This window comes from Rhinoraja longicauda, chromosome 15 (genome assembly GCF_053455715.1).
Source record: "Rhinoraja longicauda isolate Sanriku21f chromosome 15, sRhiLon1.1, whole genome shotgun sequence".
NCBI lineage: Eukaryota > Metazoa > Chordata > Chondrichthyes > Rajiformes > Arhynchobatidae > Rhinoraja > Rhinoraja longicauda.
The window spans coordinates 47720572-47739750 of record NC_135967.1 but is presented as its reverse complement, the minus strand read 5'-3'; the positions used below and the strand labels follow the sequence as shown (position 1 = coordinate 47739750).

General features: G+C 41.1%; 1 protein-coding gene across 1 annotated transcript in view; it reads right to left on the bottom strand.

Moving 5' to 3' along the window:
• Nucleotides 1–282: 282 nt before the first annotated feature.
• LOC144600447 (sodium- and chloride-dependent neutral and basic amino acid transporter B(0+)-like) overlaps nucleotides 283–19179 on the bottom strand; it is a 33905-nt gene continuing 15008 nt past the window's right edge. Inside the window, exons 4-12 of the mRNA XM_078412056.1 lie at nucleotides 18166–18298; nucleotides 17384–17524; nucleotides 14921–15149; nucleotides 10726–10851; nucleotides 8649–8767; nucleotides 8255–8354; nucleotides 7261–7370; nucleotides 6711–6881; nucleotides 283–420 (exon numbers count right to left, since the gene is read on the bottom strand). Coding sequence (XP_078268182.1) covers nucleotides 283–420; nucleotides 6711–6881; nucleotides 7261–7370; nucleotides 8255–8354; nucleotides 8649–8767; nucleotides 10726–10851; nucleotides 14921–15149; nucleotides 17384–17524; nucleotides 18166–18298 — 1267 coding nt within the window. The remainder of the gene's footprint in view (nucleotides 421–6710; nucleotides 6882–7260; nucleotides 7371–8254; nucleotides 8355–8648; nucleotides 8768–10725; nucleotides 10852–14920; nucleotides 15150–17383; nucleotides 17525–18165; nucleotides 18299–19179) is intronic.

The window sequence follows — 19179 nt, the reverse complement described above, 5'->3', positions numbered from 1 at the left end:
CAAACAAAAATTAACCAGAATATACAATGATGGTTTTGTCTAAAAGAATATCTTACAACGCACACATAAATGAGGACCTAATGAAAGGAATGGTATAACACGAGAAGAAAAAACAATGAGAGTCCTAGCTGATGTGAAGAGCAAAAACAACAAGGTTGAGAAAAGAGAATTAACAAAATATATTGATTGATGCGTCCATATCGGAATGGATTTCCTATCTAATCCAGAGAACAGACGCGACAGTCAGAATTTTCAGGATCTGAAAATGTTTCGTTTGAAATGTCATATCTCAGCAGTGGAAACAAGCTGGACACAATTAGGAGCTTCTGTAGGATCAAGCTTGTTTCTGTATCTTTCTCCTCTATGTTGTTCCAAATACGGACCCCAATCGGAAGCTGATGTGCAAGCAGCAGAAACTTTCTGTGAAAAGAAATGAAATTTTAGAAACATAGAAACATAAAAAATAGGTGCAGAAGAAGGCAATTCGGCCCTTCGAGCCAACACCGTCATTCATTGTGATCATGGCTGATCATCCACAATCAGTAACCCGTGCCTGACCTCCCCATACCCCCTTAGTATGGGGAGCTAGTCCCAAGTGCTCTATCTAACTCTCTTTTAAATTCATCCATTGAATTAGCCTCCACTGCCTTCTGTGGCAGAGAATTCCACAACTCTGGGTGAAAAGGTTTTTTCTCGTCTCAGTTTTAAATGGCTTCCTCTTTATTCTTAGACTGTGGCCCCTGGTTCTCTTCTCCCCCAACATTGGGAACATTTTTCCTGCATCTAGCTTGTCTAGTCCTTTTATAATTTTATATGTTTCTATAAGATCCCCTCTCATCCTTCTAAATTCCAGTGAATACAAGCCCAGTCTTTCCAATCTTTCCTCGTATGATAGTCCCGCCATCCCGGGGATTAACCTTGTGAACCTATGCTGCACTCCCTCAATAGCAAGGATGTCCTTCCTCAAATTAGGAGACCAAAACTGCACTCAATACTCCAGATGTGGTCTCACCAGGGTCCTGTACAACTGCAGAAGGATCTCTTTACTCCACTTTGGTTGTAAGAACAAAATGGCAGATTAGGAAAAAGGGAAAATCCTATCGTTATGAAGGCCAACATGCCATTAGCTTTCTTCGCTGCCTGCAGTACCTGCATGTTTACTTTCAATGACTGGTGTACAAGGACACCCAGGTCACGTTGCACTTCCCTTTTTCCTAATCTGACACCATTGAGATAATAATCTGCCATTTTGTTCTTACCGCCAAAGTGGATAACCTCGTATTTATCTACATTATACTGCATCTGCCATGCATCTGCCCACTCACGCAACCTGTCCAAGTCACCCTGCAACCTCCTAGCATCCTCTTCGCAGTTCACACTGCCACCAGCTTTGTGTCATCTGCAAATTTGCTATTATTACTTTTAATTCCATCATCTAAATCATTAATATATATTGTAAATAGTTGTGGCCCCAGCACCAAGCCTTGCGGCACTCCACTCGCCACTGCCTACCATTCTAACAGGGACTCGTTTATTCCTACTCTTTGTTTCCTGTCTGCCAACCAATTCTCTATCCATGTCAATACCCGACCCCCAATACCATGTGCTCTAATTTGGCCCACAAATCTCCTGTGTGGGACCTCATCAAAGGCTTTCTGAAAGTCCAGATACACGACACCAACTGGCTCTCCTTCATCCATTTTAATTGTCACATCCTCAAAAAATTCCAGAAGATTAGTCAAGTAGGATTTCCCCTTCATAAATCCATGCTGACTTGGACCAATCCTTTTACTGCTATCCAAATGTGCCGTTATTACTTCGTTACTTTCTTGAAAAGTGGGATAACATTAGCTACCCTCTAATCCACAGGAATTGATCCTGAATCTATAGAACATTGGAAAATGATCACCAATGTGTCCACGATTTCTAGACTCACCTCCTTGAGTACCCTGGGATGCAGACCATCAGGCCCTGGGGATTTATCAGCCTTCAGTCCCATCTGTCCACCCAATACTATTTCTCAGTGTAGGAAAAAAAACCTGCAGATGCTGGTTTAAATTGAAGGTAAGCACAAAATGCTGGAGTAATTCAACGGGTCAGGCATCTCAGGGGAGAAGGAATGGGTGATGTTTCGGGTCGAGACCCTTCTTCAGACTGATGTCAGGGGAGGGGGCAGGACAAAGATAGGATGTAGTCGGAGACAAGAAGACTAGTAGGAGAACTGGGAAGGAGGAGGGGATAGAGAGAGGAAGCAGGGTCTACCTGCAGTGGGAGAAGTCAATGTTCAATCCGCTGGGGTGTAAACTGCCCAAGCCAAATATGAGGTGCTGTTCCCCCAATTTGCGCTGGGCCTCACTCTGACAATGGAGGAGGCCCAGGGCAGAAAGGTCAGATTGGGAACGGGAGGGGGAGTTGAAGTGCTGAGCCACCGGGAGATCAGGTTGGTTGAGACGGACTGAGTGGAGGTGTTCGGCGAAACGATCGCCTAGCCTGCGCTTGGTCTCATCGATATAGAGAAGTTGACATCTGGAGCAGCGGATACAATAGATGAGGTTGGAGGGCGGCACGGTAGCGCAGCGGTAGAGTTGCTGCTTTACTGCGAATGCAGCGCCGGAGACTCAGGTTCGATCCTGACTACGGGTGCTGCACTGTAAGGAGTTTGTACGTTCTCCCCGTGACCTGCGTGGGTTTTCTCCGAGATCTTCGGTTTCCTCCCACACTCCAAAGACGTACAGGTATGTAGGTTAATTGGCTGGGTAAATGTAAAAATTGTCCCTAGTGGGTGTAGGATAGTGTTAATGTGCGGGGATCGCTGGGCGGCACGGACTTGGAGGGCCGAAAAGGCCTGTTTCCGGCTGTATATATATGATATGATATGACGTGCAGGTGAACCTCTGCCTCACCTGGAAAGACTGTTTGGGTCCTTGGATGGAGTCGAGGGGGGAGGTAAAGGGACAGGTGTTGCATCTCCTTCGGTTGCAGGGGAAAGTATCTGGGGAGGGGGCGGTTTGGGTGGGAAGGGACGAGTGGACCAGGGAGTTTCGGAGGGAACAGTGGAGATGGGAAGAAGTGGTGGGATCCCGTTGGAGGTGGCAGAAATGTTGGAGGATAATTTGTTGTATGCGACGGCTGATGGGGTGGAAGGTGAGGAATAGGAGGAGGGGGAGCAAGAGCGGAGCTGCGGGATGTAGAGGAGGCCGTAGTGAGAGCCTCATCTATAATGGAAGAGGGGAACACCAGCATTTTGTGTCTACCTTCAATACTAATTCTCGCCTAATGCAAATTTCTTTCAGTTCCTCTGTCTCCTTGGATCCTCTGTCCCCTAGTACATCTGGGACATTGTTTGTGCCTTCCTTATTGAAGATAGAACCAAAGTACCTGTTCAGCTCTTCAGCCATTTCCTTGTTCCCCATAATAATTTCACCCTTTTCTGCCTTCAAGGGACCCACATTGTCTTTACTAATCTTTTTCTCTTAACATACCTAAAGAAGCTTTTACTATCCTTTTTGAAATTTTTGGCCAGCTTACCCTCGTACTTAATCTTTTCACCCAGTATTGCCTTTTTGTTACCTTCTGTTGTCCTTTGAAAGTTTCCCACTCCTCTGGTTTCCCGCTACTCTTTGCCATGTTATACACCTTTTCTTTTAGTTTTATTCCATCCCTAACTTCCCTTGTCACCCACGTTTGCCTCTTACTCCCCTTAGAATCTTTTTCTTCTTGGGAAAGAAATGATCCTGCATCTTCCGGATTATGCCCAGAAATTCCTGTCATTGATGTTCCACCGTCATTCCTGATAGGATCCTTTTCCAGTCGACCTTGGCCAGCTCCTCTCTCATGCCTTCATAGTCCCCTTTGTTCAACTGCAACACTGACACTTCTGATTTAACCTTCTCCCTTTCAAATTGCAGATTAAAATTGATCATATTACGGTCATTACCTCGTAGCGGTTCCTTTACCTTGAGTCAGTCCCCTTATTAAATCTGGTTCATTGGACAACACTAAATCCAGAATTGCCTTCTCTCTGGTTGGCTCCAGTACAAGCTGCTCTAAGAATCCATCTCAGAGGCACTCTACAAACTCCCTTTCTTGGGATCGAGAACCAACCTGATTTTCCCAGTCAACCTGCATATTGAAATCTCCCATAACTACAGTGGCATTTACCTTTGTTACATGCCAATTTTAACTCCTGCTGCAACTTGCACCCTATATCCAGGCTACTGTTTGGGGGCCTGTAGATAACTCCCATTAGTGTCTTCTTACCTTTACAATTCCTCAATTCTATCCACACCAACTCCACATTGTCAGTCCCTATGTCATCCCTCACCAACAGAGCTACCCCACCTCCTCTTCACACCTGCCTGTCCTTTCTATAGGACGTATACCCCTGAATATTCAGTTCCCAGTCCCCATCCTCCTGCAGCCATGTCTCTGTAATCCCCACAATGTCATATCTACCAATCTCTAACTGAGCCTCAAGCTCATCCACTTTACTTCTTACACTTCGCGTATTCATATATAATACTTTTAATCCATTACTCACCTCGCTTTTCACATCCATTCCTATTTCACTTGCCATACTCTCCTGTCCCTTCGTGAACTTTCTGTCCCGTTAATTCTGGTGTCTTTCTTAACTTTTCCTAAACTCTCTTTCCTTTTAACTTCACCCTTGTATTTCCAATTTGTCTCCCTCCCACTATTGGAATAGTGCCCCCCACTATTTAGTTTAAACCCACCCGTGTAGCAGTGGCAAGCCTGCCTGCCAGAATGCTGGTCCCCCGCCTGTTAAGGTGCAACCCGTCCCTTTTGTACAATACGCCGTGACCCTAAAACAGAGCCCAGTGGTTTAAGAATCTAAATCCCTGCCCCCTGCACCAGCTCCTCATCCACACATTCAGATCTCCTATCTCCCTGTTCCTGCCGTCACCAGCGTGAGGAACTGGAAGCAAACCGGAGATAACCACCCTGGAGGTCCTGCTTTTCAGCCTTCTTCCGTGCTTTCTAAAGTCACGCTGCAGAAGCTCTTTCCTCTTCTTCCCAACGTAATTTGTGCTGATATTCACTACCACTTCCGGCTGCTCCTCTTCCCGCTTGAGGATGCCCTGCAATTGGTCCTTGACGTCCTGGACCCTAGCATCCTTGAATCCCGCCTATTGCCGCAGAAACCCCTGTCTGTACCTCTCACTATGGAGTTCCCTACTACCACAGCTCTTCCTGACGTCTGTCTCTTTGGCTTTGCCTCAGCGCCACGTTTTGACTCGCAGACCTGTCCGCCACGTTTTGACTCGCAGACCTGTCAGACTGGCAGTGCCTTCTGTCCCGATAGCTTCCAAGAGGGTGTACCTGTTTTCAAGAGGTACAACCCCCGTACTCACCTGTACTCCAAGCTTCCTTCCCTTCCTCATCGTCACCCACCTTCTCCCATCTGGTAACTTCGGTGTAAAGATCTCGCTGTAGGTCCTGTCCAGGAAACTCTTGTTTTCCTGGATGGTCCTGAGGTCATGCGGTTGCCTCTCCAGTCCCCTAACACGGTCCTTCAGGAGCTGAACCTGGACACGCTTTCCACAGTTGTAGCAGCCAGAGGCACCAGCAGTGTCCCTGACCTCCCACATCCTGCAAGCATCACACTGAATCAGCTTGCCTGTCCTTTCTTCACTGCGTCTCACCCTCTCCAACTTTTGGCGTAGTCTCCTCCCTCAACCTCCTTACCGAATCATTTCTTGTTGGTTTTACTCGCCATAATCATCCAAATAGAAACAAATTTAATCACGATCAAATTGTTCTGCAGTTTATTCCAAAAAAGCAAGTGGAGATGCTGAAGGAGGTTCAAGTGGACCTTAGCTATAAGAAGCAGATAAACTCCCACTCAGTGAATTATAGACCCACAATTGGATAAGTGAAGGAAATAAATTCTTGGAAGTTAATACAAAGGAAGAGCTGAGATTATGTTGAGTTTGGAAACATGCACAAAAAAGACCAGTGATTAACATGGGTGGGTGAGGAATGCTGGGATGATTATTAGAGAGAAGCTTGAAGAACTGATCATGGAGGCCAAGTGTATTTTGGAGGAGATGCAAACATGATCAAGGTTTCAGGAAATGGCCTCAGGATGCCTATGGGCTTGATCAGGATGGGGCAGCATAAATGGAGATCATCAAAGATAGGGTACAGATGATCAGGGAGAGGAAGGGTAAGGGCAAATGACATTAAGAGAGATTTTGGACCCCACCTTGAAAAAGAACATCATCCTCATTCATCAAATGGGATCAAGCCCTTTAACTTATCTCAACTCAGCCCTCTGCTCACCATTCAAGACCTGATTTAGTGCCCAAGGTGAATCTTTTACAGATCTTATATGAAGAGTCAGATTTTAGCAAGTGACTACAATTAATTGATAGAATTCTATTGACAGGATGGTGTAAGCTCATTGGTTTCAATGTAGGCACAGAAATCTGATTTTAAAATTTCCTAAAATTCCTCTGCAATGAGCATACAAACACTTTGGATGAAAAAATGTCTGGAATTACATTTCACATTTGGTTTTATTTAAATTAAGGTTCCAAACAATTAAATCATCAAAACTTTTTGTAAAATCCCTCAAATTACAGTGCAAAATGAGATTTTGCAATTTTTTTCATGATCTTCTAATGTAGCTAATGGATGGCCTTCAGAAATTCCATACTTTTCAAAGTGTTTTCTTGTGCAAATCTTACCTGCCATAAGGTGAAGCCTTCAGCTCGGGCAACTCTCACAATGGCAATGATGGGGATCCACATAATGCAGAAGGTGATCATACACCAGCCGAGTGTTGTTGCCTGGACAGAGTACTGAATAGATCCATATGCTGGTGGAGCAAAAGATGCTGAAGACCAGGATAAAATTGCCTGTACAAAATGCAAAGTCCATCAAAATAACGACATATTCCAACATGTGGGGCAGTCTTGCTGCTCACAAATATGTATTAGAGTCACAACACACAGCTAATTTTGTGCTCACTGTGCTACTGAGGTTTAGGTTTATTATTGTCACACATACCAAAGTACAGTGAAAAGCTTTTGCATGTTGTGAATGGAAAATACGATAACTAAAAATACAATCAAGTCAAACTCATGCAATAGGTAGACCAAAGAAGAAGATTCAGAAAGCTTGAATTACAGGTAGAAAAGAGATTTAAACAGTAGAGCAATTGTATAGCAATTGTAGAGCACCTTCTGTTTGTTTAGTAATTGCAACTTATTGAGCACAAATGAAATATTTATTTACCAACAGCAAGCACGGAGATATAAAGAGCCAACACACTCTCCACCACAGCCAGAAGAGCCAGTTCTTTTCCCCAATCATCATCTCAATGTCCTTGATGAATCTGTTTATTCCTGTGGACACCAGAAAAGTGGAAATACTCAATCACTCAGGTTGTCCTGCTTTTAGGAATTTTGTTTTCTTATAGGTGTCAACAGTATACAAAACGTGCCAGTAAGCACGATTAATAAACATACATGTCATGGCCGCGAAACAGAATAATGACTTTTAACTTTTTAAAGAATGCCAGTATGCTGTACAAACCCTTGTCGTCACGAAATAAACACTGGGTGCCAACCTTAAAACAGAGTTCCTCCAATGATCAGATTAAATTCCAGAAAGAGTTAGATATAGCTCTTAGGGCTAACATAATCAAGGGATATGGGGAGAAAGCAGGAACGGGGTACTGATTTTGGATGATCAGCCACAGTCATATTGAAAGGCGGTGCTGGCTCGAAGGGCCGAATGGCCTACTCCTGCACCTATTTTCAATGTTTCTATGTAAACCCACCAATGGGTTACTCAGAATTTCAAACCGTATGACTAAATTTAAGGACAAACTTCCCTATGTATTTGTCTTCTCATATTGAAGCAAACCAAACAAGTATAATAAATAGATTTTCTAAAGTTCACGTGATGTGATATTTCTGCTGAAGCCAACATTTATTGACCATCGCCTATGTCTCTTGAGTAGGCAATGGTTCAGCCACCATCCTCAATCAATGCAATCTCCATGGAAAAGGTAGCCTCACCCTCTTATGAGATAAGGAAGGCCAAGATTTAGTGTGAGTAATAGTGAAGGATTGGCCAAAAGATTTTCCAAGTCAGGATGGTGTGTGGTTTTGACCGAAACTACCATTGGTGCTGTTCCCTTTCTTCTGTTACTCTTGGTTTTTTTCTGCCTGCAAACTACTCTGGACCATTTTTTAAATTTCTGTGCTTTCTCTTCTTAACTTACCATAAATCCAGCTGAGTCCGATGAGTTCCAGCAGAGCTAAAATAATGAGGCCCCATCCCGTACCAAAGTGATCAATTAAGTTTATCCAGTAAATCCCTGCCTGAAAGTCAAATGGATATGTAGAACATTAACCGTTGGAGACAATTTTAATGCACTGCAATTAGAGATTGTTAGGATAGGAATATCATTTTATTTTTAACTTTACAATGTTGTTAATGAAATAGATTTAGAATTAATAGTATCGACCACTCACACGCTATCATTGCACAATGTAAACTAATTAGAAAAGCAACACAAACACATAACTTTCTTTATTACTTAATCATATTAAATTTCTGATTTTATAGAATTATTATTATTATTTAATGTAAAAAACTAATAAAGGACACCATACCTGTGTTACACATACAAGGCCAAGAAAATAAAATAACAAGCAAATGGCAGTTGTCAGCCTCAGGCGCTTTGATATCAGAAACAGAGGGAACTGGTCCTGCAGAGTGGTTATAACTTTTTCTGATGAAATGAAAAATCAAAATATTCATTAATAATTAAAATCTGCAGAGAAAACCACTATTTGAAAGACCAGAGTATTTTAGGCCAGAAAAGTAGATGCAGACATTCTCCTTTATCCATGGATACACTCTCGGCAAAGATTCAACGGATGGAATCATACTTCTAACCTTGTATAGTGTTCCAAATGTAACTTATACTTGTATAGAAAAAGTGTTTGTACCAGGAGTGGAGAAATCTGCAATTTGAGAAATTTACTGGGCACATGGATATTTGTGAATCGATTAGCCCACACAAATGTATAATGGGCTGGTCATGAATAACTTCTGTGGTAGAACTGTTTGCGGTCACTAACATGGCTGATGAGGGAGTATTTATGGATATAATACATTAATTGCAAGAAACCATTTGATAAGGCTGCACACTGAAAATAGAAGCATCTTTAAATCAAGGTATCCTGTTGAAATAAAGGTAAGAGATAGAGAGTAGGGAGCAATTGTTAAATGCTCTATTTGCAGATATGACTAGTTACTTCCTTTAGGGATCTATACTGAAGCTTTAGCTTTTTACTACATCAGCAAGTAATTTAAATGAAAGAATATTATGCCATGTACGTAAAATTAATTTTGGTTGCAAAGTAAACAATGTAATTGATGTAAAAAAGTTGTAACGATACAACAAACCAGACTTCACTGATGGCTACTGAAGACCTCCAAGAAATGTAGCTAAATGTATAGCAAAAGCAAAGCGAACTGAACCTATGTTAAAGGACTCAGTCACCTATAAAGTAAAAGCAGTTTTATGGTCATTAAAATAACAAATAGTTAATTAGAACATTATTTAATTAAAACATAATCTCAGCATGCTGTGAAGAACCAAGGGAACTGACAGAGAAAAGCTGAAAAATACTGTTGAAGGAGCTGAAGTTTCCTTCTCTAGATCCCTGCGCTGTGGATGTCCATAAAAATTGTCTTCACATGTACAACGATAGCTACCCTTAGCATGAATTTCCATAGTCAAATAATTTTCCATAGTCAAAACATTTTAAAAGAATGACACTTTTTTCATGACAACATGCATCCTTAAATCAATCACTTGATGAACTTAAAACAGGATAAAGATGGTCATGTGCAGAATGTCATGTAGTCACCCAAAGTAGTTATGATGTCAAACATAATTTAATTATAAATCCATGATCTGTGGATATTGCTCTAAAGCTGGCACATGGTAAAGCGAATTATAACAGTTTGAAGTAAATACTTGCATATTTATGGTCTGGAAATTCTACAAACGGAACCTATGACAGAAACATAGAAAATAGGTGCAGGAGGAGGCCATTCAGCCCTTCGAGCCAGCACCGCCACTCATTGTATCACAAAATGCTGGAGTAACCCAGCGGGTCAGGCAGCATCTCTGGAGAGAAGGAATGGGTGACGTGGTCAAACTAAAAATTCATATACACTGCTATCTGATTTGTTGGTCCCATACTCATCCTGTGTGCACAATATTATGATCTATACTGCTAGTTAAAACGTGGGCACCAAAAGATTTATTAAACATAATTTCTGTTCAATAAATACACATTGACTCTGCCCATTCCTCTTATTATCTTGCCATTTAGCGATTGCAGAGCTAAGAACAGAGACTGGTCCTCAATAGAGGCAGATACCTATTCCCTCAGCTGCAATCTTAAAACAACACTCATGACATTTACCTCCACCATTATTTCCTCCTACCATCATCCACCACGTGCAGATGCTTAACCCTTTTTAGAAGGAGAAAGATTCAGGTTTCACGGACTGCAAACAAGGGATAGATACAGAAATATACGGAGCATTCATCAACATACATCACCAAATATAATTTCTTATCATCAAACTATCAAACTTTATCTAAACTTTATACAACTATATTTTAAGCCTTGAAACGAGATGAGCTAAATCAAACAACGTCATTCTTACCTACAGCTGCAAACATAGTGCCAAGTCCAAGAGTAAGCAGCATGAAGAAAAACAAAATGGACCATAGAGGAGCCCATGGCAGCTGTGCAAGAGCCTCCGGGTAGGCGATAAAAACCAAACCGAAACCTGAAGTGGATACAATTAACGGAATGCAATTAATGGCTTTGAACAGAGATCCCATTGTGCCTGCCTAATATTGTTCTTCAACCTCATTGCTGATGATGACATACTACAGAAAGGGTGTCATTAATGCCACAGCAAAGGAAGAATTTAATTAAGCTGTAGAGGGTACAGCAAAGATTTATAAGGATGTTGCCTGGATTGGAGGGTTTGAGATAACCTTGAGGCTGGATAAATTGGATCTGTTTCCTGGAGTGAAGAAGGTTGAGAGGTGACATGATAGAGGTATGTAACATTTTCTCAGGCAATAGAGTAGATATCCAGTGTCTATTTCCCATAGCAGGTGTCTAAATCTAAAGTGCATAGGTTTAGGAGAGATGGTTTAAAGAGGATTGAAGAGGTATTTTTTTCACATAGAATAGATGATATCTGGATTAAGCTGCCAGGAGAGGTGCTGGAGACTGGATCAGTAACAATATATAAGAGGTGTCTAGTTAGGCACTTGAATGAGCAAGGCAATGCATACAAATTTCATTAGTATAGATAGGAATGATGGTTGGCAAAGGCGCGATGGGCACAAGGGCCTATTTCTAAGCTGTTCGACTCTCTGACTCCATAATTCTATAATGTGATATTTTCCAGTGACCCATGAGCCACCTAGAGGTCTCTGAGAAATGTTAAAGGTATTATCTATTGATTATTGTCTATGATTAATCAGCATCTTTTTATTGGCAATATATTAAATGAGTGCTGTGAATTTTCATGGCTTTCCTCTATGATACTAAATCTTTCCATGCCATTCATTAGCTTTATACATCAGCACAAGCCCAAATGTGATTGATTAGTGTTTTTTCAAGGAACTTGCACCTCAAAGAGGGGAAAGAAAACAAATGTTGATTGGTTTTTGAAAAGGCGTCCAGACCATGATAATTTGAGAAGAGAAAAAAATCTTGAAATTTGGTGCAAGATTTCAAAAGGAGATACCATATTTGAGAGCACCTGCCCTCCTAGCTTTGGGAGATGGTAGGAGGACGTAATGGTGGAGGTGAATGTCAGGAGTGTGTTTTAAGATTGCAGCTGAGGGAATAGGTATCTGCCACTATTGAGGACCAGTCTCTGTCCTTTATTACTCTGCTAACTAAATCAATAGCGGGCTGACTCCCAGATACAGGAGATCACTCCTATCAGGGACAGAAAGCAGCCTTGACAGTGTTCGGAAGGCTACGATAATAATTTTGCAACTGGGCGCAGAGATTTCTGCAACACTGTGAGACGTCAATGTACTGAGCGGGAACTGACACTACCAACTTCTTGGTAGTGAGTATCAGGATCTATCACACTACCTCCTGGAGAATGTGATGGAGGCAGTTGTCTCCCATGCTTCTATCATGTCCAAAAGGAGATTAATAGATAATAGACAATAGGTGCAGGAGTAGGCCATTCAGCCCTTCGAGCCAGCACCACCATTCAATGTGATCATGGCTGATCATTCAAAATCAGTACCCCGTTCCTGCCTTCTCCCCATACCCACTGACTCCGCTATCCTTAAGAGCTCTATCTAGCTCTCTCTTGAAAGCATCCAGAGAATTGGCCTCCACTGCCTTCTGACGCAGAGAATTCCACAGATTTACAACTCTCTGACTGAAAAAGCTTTTCCTCATCTCCGTTCTAAATGGCCTACCCCTTATTCTTAAACTGTGGCCCCTGGTTCTGGATTCCCCCAACATTGGGAACATGTTTCCTGCCTCTAACATGTCCAATCCCTTAATAATCTTATATGTTTCAATAAGATCCCCTCTCATCCTAAATCCCAGTGTATACAAGCCTAGTCGCTCCAGTCTTTCAACATACGACAGTCCCGCCATTCCGGGAATTAACCTAGTGAACCTATGCTGCACTCCCTCAATAGCAAGAATGTCCTTCCTCAAATTTGGAGACCAAAACTGCACACAGTACTCTAGGTGCAGTCTCACTAGGGCCCTGTACAACTGCAGAAGAACCTCTTTGCTCCTATACTCAACTCCTCTTGTCATAAAGGCCAACATGCCATTAGCTTTCTTCACTGCCTGCTGTACCTGCATGCTAACTTTAAGTGACTGATGAGCAAGGACACCCAGATCTCTTTGTACTTCCCCATTTCCTAACTTGACACCATCAGATAAGATAATAATCTGCCTTCCTGTTCTTACCACCAAAGTGGATAACCTCACATTTATCCACATTAAACTGCATCTGCCATGCATTTGCCCACTCACACAACCTGTCCAAGTCACCCTGCATCCTCATAGCATCCTCCTCACAGTTCACACTGCCACCCAGCTTTGTGTCATCTGCAAATTTGCTAATGTTACTTTTGATCCCTTCATCTAAGTCATTAATGTATATTGTAAATAGCTGCGGTCCCAGCACCGAGCCTTGCGGTACCCCACTAGTCACAGCCTGCCATTCTGAAACGGACCCGTTAATCTCTACTCTTTGTTTCCTGTCTGCCAACCAATTTTCTATCCATGTCAGCACCCTACCCCCAATACCATGTGCTCTAATCTTGCCCATTAATCTCCTATGTGGGACCTTTTCAAAGGCTTTCTGAAAGTCCAGGTACACTACATCCACTAGCTCTCCCTTGTCCATTTTCCTAGTTACATGTTCAAAAACTTCCAGAAGATTAGTCAAGCATGATTTTCCCTTCTTAAATGCATGCTGACTCGGAACGATCCTGTTACTGCTATCCCAATGTTCCGCAATTTCTTCTTTTATAATTGACTCCAGCATCTTCCCCACCACTGATGTCAGACTAACTGGTCTATAATTTTCCGTTTTCTCTCTCCCTCCTTTCTTAAAAAGTGGGATAACATTAGCTACCCTCCAATCCGCAGGAACTGTGAATCCAATGAAGAGCAAGTTAACAGAATGCAGGGCGTACAGTTGCACGAGGAGAAGCTGCTATCTGTGCCTCATCTTAGCATTGAGGGGTCTCATTGCGTGATGCCACCATCAGTCTTCATAACCAGCCTCTGCATATTACCCCCACAGTTGTCATGTAGTGATGAGATCACCGTTTTACTGTTGGAATACCGGTGAAGGGCAGGATTTTGTCCCGGGTTCCCAAAATGACAGCATGTAGCCTCAGTGGATGTTTCTTTAAAGTATATTGACTACAGTCCGTATTGGAAACCAGGGACCAAGAACATTGTAACGAATCAGCTGTCTGCAGGGTAGCACTAAATAGAGCACCGGTGAGCTTTACTTTTATCTAAGTTTAACTTAAATTATCTCAATTGTCAATTATCTCCCCATTCTGTAAGTTTATTCATATCTGTCTGGAGGAAGCAGCACACAAATCCAGGATTTGCAAGCCAAGGTGTAAGTTCTCAAAAACTAAGTGGCAATTGTGGTGAGTAAATTCACCACATTCGTGTGATGAGTAAATTCTAATTCACTGTTTCTTTAGCAATCAAATATGTTTCCATTCCATTTGTGCAGCTAGTAGTCATAAGGTCATAAGTGATAGGAGCAAAATAAAGCCATTCGGCCCATCAAGTCTACTCTGCTATTCAATCATGGCTGATATATCTCTCCCCCCTAACTCTATTCTCCTGACTTCTCCCCATAACCCCTGACATTAGTACAAATCAAGACTCTATCTATCTCTGCCTTAAAAATATCCATTGACTTGGCCTCCACAACCTTCTGTGGCAATTAATTACACAGATTCACCACCCTCTAACTAAAGAAATTCCTCCTCATCTCCTTCCTAAAGGAATGTCCTTTAATTCTGAGGCTATGACCTCTGGTTCTAGACTCTCTCACTAGTGAAAATATCCTCTCTACATCCACTCTATCCAAACCTTTCACCATTCCAGTTTCAATGAGGTTTCCCTCATCCTTCTAAACTCCAGCGAGTGCAGGCCCAGTGCCATCAAATGCTTATCATATGTTAACCCACTCATTCCTGGGATCATTCTTGTGAGCCTCCTCTGGACCCTCTTCAGAGCCAGTTTAGTGCTCAGTTAAATTGTTTGATTTAATTGACTATAGATTATTATCCTTTATGAAGATGTGAACGATTGTGTACCTGACTGAACCACATCTGAAATGGGCTTGTCTTGTATATGAGCCATGTGTCCAAGGATTGAGAAGATGACAAATCCAGCGAACACACTTGTGGCACAGTTTATAACACAGACAATGATGGTGTCTCTGTAACAGTTGTTGTGAAATTTATTGTAGGATGACAAGGTTATTAGAGTGCCAGAACCCACTGACGAGGAGTAGAAAATCTGTATTGCAGCATCTTTCCAGACCTAGGGAATGGGAGGTAGAATTAGTCAACATTAAAATTTTAATTGAACAGGTAAAATCGTTTTGAACAGAAGTTATAAGAGCTACAGGCAAATGGTAACATGATCGAATGAAGCTCCTTCAAATCTGAAATGGCTTCTCTAAGCAATGGAGCCGTTCATTCTGTAATACAGTCCTCTACTTGATGATCATCAACTTTATGTTTTTATGTGTTTTCCTGTCAATCACATCATCAAATGAATGGCATTATTTTTACGTTATAACCCAGAATTATTCTTTTACTGAAAGCATCACAAAGGAACCTTTTTCACCACAGGATAAAACTACAACTCAAGTGGGTAATAAAACTTCCTAAAATAATAAAGTAAATTTTAATTTTCATTGACATTTTTGTTATAAGATGGTGAAACTAAGAAAGAAATATCAGTCTGAAGAAGTGTCTCGACCCGAAACATTACCCATTCCTTCTCTCCTGAAATACTGCCTGTCCCGCTGAGTTACTCCAGCTTTTTGTGTCTATCTTCAAAGAAATATCAGATTTTCCACAACATTTCATCTGGATATTGCCCACCCACCATCAAAGGGACCTATAGGAAGTGCTGCCTCCAAAAGATAGCCAGCATCATCAAGGACCCTCAACGGACCATGCTCTTATTTCACTCCTGCCAATAGGATGAAGGTATAGGAGTCTGAAAAGCGTGACCTCCGGTTCATGAACAGCTACTTCCCAATGACCAACAGGCTCTTGAACACTGTAAACACTGACTTACGATGAACTGCAAACTGTCCTGGTTGCACTAAGGACTTTGGGCTTTTTGCAATAATATTTTTAATTTATCGATTTTTTTTTGTTCTTTTGTTTTATCTAAGGGTACTGCCTTTAAAGACCTGTTCTGCTGTTGCAAGTAGGAATTTCATTGTTCCATTTTTGGTACATATGACAATTAAACATTCTTGACTTGACTCTCGATTCAATAAGAATATGGGGTAGGCCATTTAGAACGGAGATGATGAAAAACTTTTTCAGTCAGAGTTGTAAATCTGTGGAATTCTCTGCCTCAGAAGGCAGTGGAGGCCAAGTCTCTGAATGCATTCAAGAGAGAGCTAGATAGAGCTCTTAAGGATAGCGGAGTCAGGGGGTATGGGGAGAAGGCAGGAACGGGGTACTGATTGAGAATGATCAGCCTTGATCACATTGAATGGTGGTGCTGGCTCGAAGGGCCGAATGGCCTACTCCTGCACCTATTGTCTATTGTCAATGGGAGGCAGATAGCAGGAGGAGTCAACAATGTCATATTCATGTGGTTCAGGTGCAGGATGATGGTTTTCAGCATGTCAGCAAATGCTATTGAGTCTGTGTGGAAGTAACAATAGTTTGGATAAGGAATATTAAGAGAGAGGCTTAATTTAGAGTTCCTGGGTACAAAGGAGTTGTGTGATGGCTTCTATAAAATATGGGCTCAGTATTTCATTGTTGAATATGGTGGGACATAAGTTGAAATCTGAAATTTCTGAGGTTTTCCCAAAGGATAACATTGTACCTAGAGTTAATTCCAAATAAAACAGAGTATGAGAAAAACACTCCACAAATCAAACAATAACTGTGGATTGAGAAAAATACCATTGACCTTTCATGAGGACTAGAAAAAGTTAGAAATGTTCACTTTTATATTTTAAATTGTGAAGAAGAGAGGGTTGGTAAGAACAATAGGAATGTATACCCAGACAGAAAGACTAATGTAAGTGGTGATGTTGCTAGCTGAGGGAGTCTTGTTATAGGCAGATCTAATGGAGATGTAAATAGGGGAAGAATTTGACTAGAGGAATAAAACCTACAAAAATGCACAAATATCCCCTTTGTATTCCCCATCTCCCCAATTTAAAATATATTTGATCTCTAATTTAAGTTAAATTGCATCTATTGTCATGTGCACAAGTACGATGAGGTACAGATACAATGAAGGGATGGTGATGTTCAAGATAAGTAAGGTTCACAGGTAGATGGAATTCAACTAGCATCCCATATACTGTCCACTTGGATGATTTGTGTTATTTCAGTTTAAACAATAGCTCTTGCACTGACTTTGTACAATTGAACAAGGGCTCAAAAACAATAGACAAGAATTAGAGAGACATTCTTTAAAGTGCAGGAAAATAGAATGAAGTGTGAATTGGAAAACTGCAAATGTAATTCTATGAATTTTGTGAATAACCTGAAAATACCTGCTGTATTTACCTCAGCAACAGCCAGCTTAGAGAAATCTGATTGAGATCCAATGTAGAATTCAATCCCTTTATGGGCTCCTTCAAGGGTAACTCCTCGAATAAGAAGTATGATCAGAAACACATACGGAAATGTTGCAGTGAAATAAACCACCTGACCACAAACAATAGCCTGTTAGATTTTCTATACTATTGATGCAATACTTGCTGTATTAAATTCATTTAAATTAAAAATAATTAGATAAAACAAATAATCAGTTAAAACAAATAATTAAGCACAAAATAGTTTGCACATGATCTGTTCAAATATTACAAATAACTTTGAAATTCTGAAAATACTTAGCAGCATCTGTGGTGAGAGAAACAGAGTCAAAGCTTCAAGCCAGATGATCTACCAACAAAACTAGGAAACATCATCAACGTGAAACATTAATTCTGTTTCTCTCTCTATGGATGCTGTCCAACCCATTGAGTACTTCCTGCAGTTTCTATTTTTTTTAGTTATTCAATTTCTGAAATATTTGCTTTTCAATGATTTGCTTTTCAATAGAACAACCAAATGGGAGTGGGGGGGGAGGTAGGGGAGTCAGTCTGTTGTGGGGTAGAATGACTTCCTTTTCCCCAACCCCCCCCCAATCTTTGCACATCCCCAATCCTGCAAGAGTCACCCTACTCAAAAGATTGCAGTTAAGATTATTGAGGCACTGAAAATTATCTTATGTATTCTAGTTTAATTATGGCAAAAGACTGCTTTGCCAGCAAAGATTTAAATCTATTTATCACCAATTGTTTAACCTTTCCTGAAGATTTGATTCCTTTGGACAAGGCAGCTCCAACGATCAACCAGGCTAGAAGCAGACACAGGGCTAAATGCCAGACGATCTCCCCGGTCTCATCCATGGAACCTGATCGTCGTAAAACCCCTTTACTAAATAAAATTACAACAGAAAACATATTTTTAATGGGATATTTCTCACTGTTAAATAAAACATATGTCAAATTAAAATGTATGGATTATAACACATTCAGTGTGGCTGGTTTAGTACAGAATATGTAGTTCACATGAACAACCACCCACACAAATGATCTCTACCACCCCATATCCCACTATCTCACCCCTGACCTACATCATGTGGTTTATCCATTCCATGTAGTGGTGAGTTCCAATGCTCTCTGGAAAGTTACTTATTTGATATGTAAAAGATTATCTTATTTTTGGCCCCTTGTTCTGGACTCATTTATAAATGGAAATAATTTTTCCACATTCATCCTTGCAAACGGCTTCATAATTTAAAGCAGTAGATCACATCCCTGTAAATCTTCCCTGCATTCTTTCCTGTTGAAAGACATCCTTCCTATAGCAGGGTGACCAAAACTGAATACAGTACTCCAAATGCGGCCTCACCTTTGGCTTGTACAACTGTAACATAATGCCCCAACTTCTATACTCACAACCCGGACTGATGAAGGCCAATGTACCAAAAGCCTGATAAACAGAGAAACTTCAAAATATTTACATTTAAATAACTGAAAAATAACTTTTAAAAATAATCAAAATTAAATTTTAAAATAATTGCAATTAAAAATCATTCAAAATACTAATATTTAATTTAAAAAACATTAACGGCTTCAATGCAAGTCAAGTCAATTTTATTTGTATAGCACATTTAAAAACAACCCACGTTGACCAAAGTGCTGTAATGCAAGTGACTGAAACCCAAAACACATTGAACAAAAATGGAACCCAACGAACAAAAATGGAACCCAACAGAATCTCGAGCTGTTCGAACTTCTACCATCGGGCAGACG